The following is a 9,033-nucleotide window of genomic DNA, read 5'->3' as shown; positions in this document are numbered from 1 at the left end:
TTCACCAAATAAGAAAATAATCCTCAAATTATAATACGCATCATTGTGCAGAATATGGATGGATTAATACTGCCGCCACATGTACCTGTCTAACCCTGCATGCAAGAGTAAATGTTGTCGCCTAGAACCTCATCATGCTCGATTAAACATATCACTTTGAGATGTAATCAATTGAGCAAAACACTTTTTAAGCAAGCTAAAGCACTATAAATTCTCGCGTAATCTCAGAGATATAATACACAACAATAGAGTATGATATCTTAAATCAAAATTTTCCTTAGATCTCATTGAAATCCTTTGTGATAAAACAATTTTTTTTTTAAATGATACTCAAAATGATGTTTGATTAAGTATAATTAAAAATGTTTTATAACTAAGTAAAATAATTTTCTCATATCTCCAAATAGGACATTTAACCATAACATTAAAGAATCCAAGAAAAACTATTAACCTTCATTGTGGTGCTTGAGAAAAAATAACCTATTAATTGAATTCAAAATTTGGATCAATTAGAAAAGACATTGGAAATTATTGGGATTAATATTTTCCTTTTCCATTCAATAAAACATTGAGTAGCAATGTTGTAGGAAATTTAGATACAATGTAGTCTATAAAAACAAACAAGACCATAAAACTATAAAAGTTCCACAAAGATGGGCACTCTTAACAATTTCCTCTACTCTCCCAGTATTCCAATTTACTGATATAACCTCTTGCTGCACAGCCCTTCAGACATCTTAAAACCATGCAAGCCGGAAAGTGGACAAAATACAGGACAAAAAACTCAAACATTAGTGTGTTAAATAAATCATTAAGGCAATCCTCAAAACAAATCCTTTGATCCATGCCAGCAAGTACGATGTTTAGCCATTTATAGCTGACCCGACTGTAAACGTTTTGATGATTCTATTGGGGCAAAATGTAAGATCGAGAACCAAGTAGTCAAAATTAAGTACAAAACTGACATCTTATTATGGCATGATGTTTTGTCGTCAACTCAGGAATAACATTTACATCAAACTTGAGATGCAGATGTCCTCAATAATGATTCAATTATCCAAGCAATTTCCCAAGGTTTTTTGCTCTTCGTACACAGTCTTGATACCTTTGGACCACACTTGCACATTTGAGCGATTCTGTGGTGTGTTCTTTGTAACATGCTGTGCATGCATCTCTCTCAGACTGACAGACAATAGATTTCTGCTGAGGAAGCTTGAATTCTTTCTCATGTAGTTCCTTTGATCTCTGTGTCACTTCTTTCAGCATATTCTCCTCATGTTTCTGCATTTTCTCCAAAATAGCTTCACTCTCCTTTAAAACAGATCGAACAGCTTCTAGCTCTGGATTTGGGGATGGAGGCACAGGCAAAAAGAATGGGGGTTGAAGAGGCCAACCAGCAGCAGGAGTGTCTTTTTGAGCTTTAGGCTCATCAGGAAGCTGCTTCTGGGGTACTTTCTTCTGTGACTGCTGAGACTCCCTAGGTACCTTTGGCTTACTTTTCTTAGGTTTTTTCTTTGACTTGTCATCGCCATCTACAAGCTGAAGTATCAGGTTATGACTGACTGTAATACTGTCACCCATTGAGGCAGCACCACTAGACAACCTGAAACCATTTGTTCAGAAAACCCATCTGATCGAGAATGCAGCAAAAATTATATGCAACTCTTAAAGACTTGCAGCTATTAGATAAATTAGCAAGTGTACTATAAATGAGGTTTACAATGGGCTTTATTTAAATTCCAGATATCCTACAAAATTCCCAGACTGTCCTAAGCTAAACACAAAACAAAAACAATCCCTAAACTTCATACTCAACACCACTACAGCCCCAAGAAAATATTGGGTCTACATAAAAAGACATTAAGTGATAGATGCAGGACTTGTATTATTTTGTGTCCACTTGGGTAGCATAGAAAAGATAAAGGGTAAACCAAACAAAATATTCCATTTGAAGCCATAAATAGATGGAGTTTTCAGCTATTAGGATGCTTTAGAATAATCCAACAATGATTTAAGACTAAAAGAGATGGTGATGTTAGAAAGATATGTTACACATTGGGTTGTATGTAGGTTATCAGGTGTCGTGTGTCAGATACGCTGACAATTCAACACAACACAAAGCCAAATCTGAGTATAAGCAACTTAGTTAAGACATAACTAGGGGAGTGTAAATGAAAAAAGTGGCAGGAATGCGCTCAGCTTGGTAAAGTCAAAAGTTCAAGATTGGGCTCAGCCACCTTGGTATTTTGTTAATTTCTATATAAGAAGATACATAATTCTAACAAAAGAAACAATACGAAGTATGAATTAAAGAGTGAGCAATTCAGCTGAGTGGTGCGTCATAGGATAACAGCTTGTAATGGATCAAATTGAGGTTCAACTTAACTCATATGGTCAATCAAGTTGAACCAAAGGATACGCTAACCCTTCTTGTCATAATGCTAACCTAGCTAGCACATTCATGAGGCTGGGAAAATGTGAATATGCCTATTCTTAAAAACACCAAATAGGCAATTCAACAAACCAGTCAAATATTGTCACATGTTTGACAAAACAATAAAGCATTACTAGTCACAGTCCAACACCAAATGTAGTCACAGCCTAACATGCCCATGCTGAATAGAAGTCACTGGTCCACAAACTCACGAATCAGTGAGTCACAATTTATCACAAACTAAAAACTTGCTCTTTCAAAGAGAGAAAAAATATGAAAGGGATTGATTAAAGAGATAACAGCAAAGAAAAGTCAGAAACCAGTCAAGAAATGAGACACAGCAGCAAAATAACAAATTGTGTCGGCATATAACACCAAACATTGAATCCCAAAAGGAAAGAACTCCAAACAACCCAGGAGTCTATCAAATTCTCCCAACACCAATGAACTTTGAATGGCCAAATAGAAAATGAACATTGCATTACTATGAGCCCCAATTATTAAAGAGATGTGCATAACTGTAGTAGGATAAACGAGCAAATCATAAGATAAAACGCAGAAGATCAAAAGTCCACAGGTTCTAGAGCAAACTTAGAAACCAAACCATAAAATAAAATAAATAAACAAAACAAAAAAACACTAGACAATCTCTAAACAAAGAGCGAACATGCTACGACATGAACAGGACCTCAATCACCAATGAACAAGAACCAAAAACACGACCTGAAAAAGAGCACAAGATAAAACTGAAGAGATCAAAAGCTGACAGGTTTTACAGCCAACTGAGAAACCCCCCCAAAAAAAAAAAAAAAAAAAAAAAAAAAAAAAAAAAAAAAAAAAAAAAAACCCTAACAAAATTTATAAATAAAAAGCTAACAAGTCTACTACATGAAAATAACTTTAACCACTAATAAACAAGCACAAAATAATACAGCCTGAGGAGCAACATATTAGTGTGATGTAAAGAAACTAAATGATCCCCTACTTCCAACGACATACACCAATCATCCCCTCATTCTCCCCTCACCCAGACAACTCATTTCCTCCTCATCCCAACACCCAAATAAAATAAGAAGCAGTTACAATATCAAAGCTAACTTTAAACAAGGGGTGCAATACACACCAAATTCGAAACCCAAAAACCGAGTTAGCCTATAATTACACCAGAACAATCAAACTCCATTGACTTACAAAACCACAAGCAGAAAATAACGAAACAGTGAAAAACATTAATCAATACCTCAGGAAGATTAAGGCAAAGATAGGATGATTTTAAATTCAAAAAAAAGGGGCTCCACTTCATTGATGCACATAAAATGAACTAGGCCTAAACCAAAATTAATTAAAAGCTTAGACAGAAATTTGGAGAAGGAAAAAAAAACCTACAACTGTAATCATACTACTCATTGGTTATGTATATCAAATGATATTATTACTCTAGTTCTAAATTAGTTTTTACGCTTTTCCCTGTCCTAGATTAGTGACTCCTTTTGACAAAGGAAGTAGAAATTCACATGAATTTGGAATACTTGGAAATTAAATTGCTTACTTTAAATTCATGGGATTTTTCTAAAGTAGTTTGGTTTGCAATGTAAAGAGTAAATTTCCATAGGAATTTCTATTTACATAGGTAATTAAATTACTACATTTTGTGGGAAGTGAAAAATTCCTAGGATTTTCTACTTCCTCCACCCCACCATTTTATTGTCAACCAAACAACTCTCCCTAATTACAATTCCTTGTATTTTCCAATTCCCACATTTTCTTATGCCAACCAAACATCACCTTATACATCCCTCATTTCACTGGAAAAAGTTAGAACCTCACACTCTTTTGCATTCGATCAAATAAGTCACTCTCTCCTTTCACATATACCTTTTCAATAAAACAACATCCCACTACCTCCTACATCTACTTTATAAATTAAACGGTGAGTGAAAACCAATAAAAACTAACTTAATCAGTCCCCAAATTCAGTTTTATCAACATTTTATTTCATTCACCTTTAATCAATCAAACCCGACTATCTTATTCAATTTTGCAATTTCAACCATCAATTGGGCCATTGGGGACCAAGGGAGTATGTGACATCACATGATAAGTGTCAGCAATAATCTAGGATATGTAAACAATAATCTAATATACCATCTAACTATTTCAGCAATCGACTAGATGTAATCGTATAGTTCAATCTTAACATTAAAGGGTTCTGCAATTCACTAACAACCAAATTTAATTCAATTATCAATTAAGCTCATAATTTTAGGTATATTTGATTCAGTTATCAATTAAGCTCATAATTTTTCTTTTCTTACAACATAATTGCTGGTTATGATCTTTGATAATCTTAGTAATTAGAACCAATAGTTCACATTTTCGAACCCTAAACTTACTACACTAAAAATTTAATCAAATTAAATTAAATTAGATCAAAGATAAACCCTAATTTGTAAAAACGATTTGATGATTACCAAAAAGAAACAAAAACTTACCTCAGTAAGCTGCTTCAATGTGAGATACAAGTATTTCAATGGAGAACGTGAAGTGCGCTTCAATGGAGAACTGAAAGACAAGTTTTTTTTATTTTTTTTTTTCCCTTTTAGTGACAATTAGAGCAATTCAATGGGATGGAGCCCGGTTTAAAGCTCTGACCCGCCCCAATTATTACTGGATCAGATCCGTCCAAATTATTAAATGGCGGGTCTTTCTAAAGTTGTCCAATTATGAACTAATGGGGCTTAATGAACTCTATAACGGTTTAAAATAAGAAAACTACTAACTCCGTTTCTTTTTAGTTGATACGTACTCCCTATGTTTTTAAATACTAGTTTCATTTCAATTTTTTGCACTATTTATTTGTCTTACTTTGACTAATGTTTGTGATTTATACATAAGAAAAAATATAGTCTTGTGAGTACTTGTTGACATCATCTCAATAAATAGATTATTAATTTTCAATTGTTAGAATTTATACTTATTGGTAATTAAAGATATTAGTGATAAAAGATTAGTAGCGGCATGCGTGTCCAAGAGAAATGGAGCAAGTATTTAAAAACGGAGGGAGTATTCCTTTTTAGGAAGTTTTTTTTTAGTTGACATGTTTCCTTTTGGAGTAACTTTTTTACCTTGCATTTACAAGGTACCCCACTTGCTTTTTCATTCTTTCTCACTCTATCTCCTCTCCTTAATATATGTCCCTAAATCAAACGCGTCAACTAAATTGAAATGGAGGAAGTATTATACTACGAGTCTGTTCACATTTACTAAACTAAGCTGAACTGATTGGAGCTATGCTAAACTGAACTAAAATGAAATTAAGTAAGGGCATGTTCACATTTACTTAATTTCAGTTCAGTTCAGCTCCAATCAGTTCAATTCAAAGGCGGGGCGGAAGAACAAAGGAGCAACCCTTCGCCTTGTCTCACGCCCGACCGCCCTTCCCCCAACCCACCACTGCCCTCCCCAAACCCACCACCGGTGACGCACCTGCACCCCCAACCCACCTAAACCCTCCTCCTCCCTTTCCCGCAAGCATTTCGCCCCCAAAAACCACCAAACCCAAAACCCTCCTTCCCCAAATTGGGGAGTGAGGGTTTTGGGTTTGGTGGTTTTGGGGGGCGAAACGGTTGCGAGAAAGAGAGGGGGGGTTGATGTGTCCAATATATATAGTGTTTTACCCCCGTTCCTTGGTCATAATTAGTGGTGTTTTTGGTTCTTTAGAGCCACTTTTATTACTAATTAGTGTTTTCTAGTGTCTTTGTAGTTTTGCTTGAGTTTTGTAGGAAATTGCACATTTGGAGCATTTTCCAGGTTTTTCATGAAGCATCTACGAACATTAGGAGGACACGACCTTTCTTTGAAGCCCAGGGCCGATTAAAGCCGGTGATTAAGGGCTTGGTGTGTGATACCGGGGCATTCGGACCAAGTATTCAAGACCCGAAGAGGAAATCCGGATTGGGCCGAAGAATGAAGCCCAATCGAAGTCCAAGCCTCGAGGAGAAGACCGGGCCTGATCGGGCAAGCTTGCGCCCGATCGAGCGGGCGTGCAGAAGAGAGCACCAGCAAGAAGGCGCGCCCGATCGGGTGAGCATTAGCTTGATCGGGCGCGGCTACCCAGGAGGAACCTGAAGAAAAAGGCGAGCCCGATCGGGCGGCCCTTCGCCCGATCAGGCGCGTGTTTTGGAGCTGAGATTTTAGCTTTCAATTAGGATTTGTTTTAGGGATGTTTAAGTACGATTTTTGTACGTAATTTTGATTTACCTTCTCTTTTAGACTTTCTCTCTCTACTTAGAATATATTCTCTCTCTTAATTTCTCTCAACTTTGTTCTTAATTCCATTCCTTAATCCAGATTTCTTTTGGTTACAATTTCTTCTCTTTTAATTTCAGTTATTTTCTTTAATTCTTTCATCATGTCTTATTTTATTGTTTTGATTAGTTTAGATTTAATTATGTGTGAGTAGTTTTATTTCTAGGGTTTATGGGGATCTAATAAATAATATGAAGGGGTAATTTGTGATTGTTGACTATCAATGCTTGATTAATTTCCTATTGATGTATTTAATGCTATGCAATTAGGTTTGGCCAGATTTAATTGTATGAGTTTAGCAATATTGATTCGAGATTCGAGATATGAGAATTGATGTTTAGGCTTAGTTTCAATAGGCGGACTAATTTATAAATGGTTAAGTCGAGATTCGAGAGATGAGATTTAATACTGGTTAATTAACTCTGTGATTGTAATACGTAGCGAAAGCCCTTTATAATCTGATTAATTGATGCATTGGTGATTGCTTATTATGATTTAATTTACCCTGTAATATTGTTTATTGGTGAACCTATGCCCTAGGTTTTTCCTTCATTGATTTACCTCCTATTTTATTCCCTTCCTACTCTTACCTTTTAGTAGTTTAATTACCTTTTTACAACAATTTGGTTACTTGATAATTTAGATTGCTTTTAATTAATTAGGAATAAATTGACTTGTTTCCCTGTGGTTCGACCCTTCTTCCCTATCTACATAGTTAGTGGATTTAGGTTTTATTTTTTATTAGGTGAATACGACTTGAGTCTGTCAAATTTTGGCGCCGTTGCCGGGGAGACGATTTTATTTTTATTTTCTGATTATTTTTTGTATTCTAGATTATCCCCTTTTGTCTCAGAGAACGTTAGTTCTTTGAGGCAATTCTCATATTTGTCTTTTAGTTCCTTGTTTATGCCCAGGTGTTCCAGATCAGCTTACATCCGATTCGATCCTGAGATCGAGCGCTCGTTTCATAGGCAAAGGAATCTTTATAGACAAATCTTGGCGGGTTCTGAGGAAGACAATAATCGAAGAGACCCTCCATCTGATTCTAGTGACGCAGAAATTCCTTCAGATACAGAATCAGAGATGACGGCTCAAAAGAAGCTCAGTGACTACTCGCAGCCGAAGCTCACAGATTTCCCGCACCTTACTCCCACTCCGGCTCTTGATAGAGTACAATTTGAAATTAAGCCCCAATTTATCACCATGATAGAGAGGAAACAATTTAGTAGAGCTAAGGGTGAAGATCCTAATCTTCACAATGCAGATTTCTGCCAATATTGTAACACCATTAAACAAGCCGGGGTCACGCAGGACCAAATCAGGGAGATTCTTTTTCCCTTTTCATTATGTGGCAAAGCTAAATTATGGTTTAATGGTTTGAATAGAACTGCACTTGGGACTGGTAAATTCTTGCCTTGAATTTCTATAATAAATATTACTGATAAGTCGTATATTGAGCGTGTTTTTAGAGTTCATTTAGGTAGTTTTCAAGCTTAGATTAATTGTTCATAGCTTATTTTAGCTTGTTTTGATTTGGTTGTGATCATGTTGTGCTTTTATGGGTAGTTTCGTTGTTTTTGATGTATTTCAGGATGAACGAGACTAATTTGGATGGTCACGAGAGTTTGTTAAGATGGAAGAGTGATGATACCCGTGTCCGCCCTAGCAGGGCAACATTGCCCTGGCAGCCAGGGCAAAGGAAGGAGAAGAGAAGAGCAAAGTAGTACATAGATGTATCTTACCCCCATCGCCCTGGAGGGCAACATTGCCCTGGCAGCCAGGGCGAAGAAGAAAAGAAGTGAAAAGTTCAACTCCCATCCGCCCGGACCGGGTGGAATTGCCCTGGCAGACCGGGCGAGCAGAGTATTGTGCGAGGAGACGAATTGTGTGTCGCGCCCGACCGGGCGGCTTTGCCCGGTCAGACCGGGCGGAGTGTCGAAGACCGCGTTTTCCTATTTTTTTTCGGGTTTTCTTAATTAAGGGATATAAATACCCTTTGTAAACCCCGACTTAACATACTTAGTTATTATTTTGAAGCTTTTAAAAACATTCATTAGAACCCTAATATTCTCTTTCTAGATTACATTTCACTTTCAAGTTTTAATCTTTATTCATCAACAATTGGTAATTTTCTTCATTCAAGCAATTGGTATTCATCTTTATTTCTTCTTTTACTTTTAATTGCTTATTAATCATGTTTTCTTCATTGATTATTGTTTTTGCTTTCATTAATATGTGTGAGTAGTTTCTTTATTCCAAGATCTAGCGGAACCCAAATATGATTAATGCAT

The 9,033-nt window shown here is 36.2% G+C and overlaps 1 protein-coding gene across 1 annotated transcript; it reads right to left on the bottom strand.

Moving 5' to 3' along the window:
- Positions 1-532: 532 nt before the first annotated feature.
- LOC145598677 (uncharacterized) lies at positions 533-5,045 on the bottom strand. The gene is made up of 2 exons (XM_081655060.1): positions 4,927-5,045; positions 533-1,603 (listed from the first exon to the last, which is right to left on the bottom strand). Exon 2 carries the CDS (start codon positions 1,579-1,581, stop codon positions 1,054-1,056), a length of 528 nt encoding a protein of 175 aa, XP_081511186.1. The 5' UTR covers positions 1,582-1,603; positions 4,927-5,045; the 3' UTR covers positions 533-1,053.
- Between the last annotated feature and the right edge of the window lie 3,988 nt (positions 5,046-9,033).

Source organism: Chenopodium album, chromosome 2, assembly GCF_948465745.1.
Source record: "Chenopodium album chromosome 2, dcCheAlbu1.1, whole genome shotgun sequence".
Taxonomy (NCBI): domain Eukaryota; kingdom Viridiplantae; phylum Streptophyta; class Magnoliopsida; order Caryophyllales; family Amaranthaceae; genus Chenopodium; species Chenopodium album.
This window is presented reverse-complemented; position numbering and strand designations above follow the sequence as displayed.

What these genes read in the sequence shown, in the direction of transcription:
- LOC145598677 (XM_081655060.1), bottom strand. Translation starts at nt 1,581, where the DNA reads ATGGGTGACAGTATTACAGTCAGTCATAACCTGATACTTCAGCTTGTA.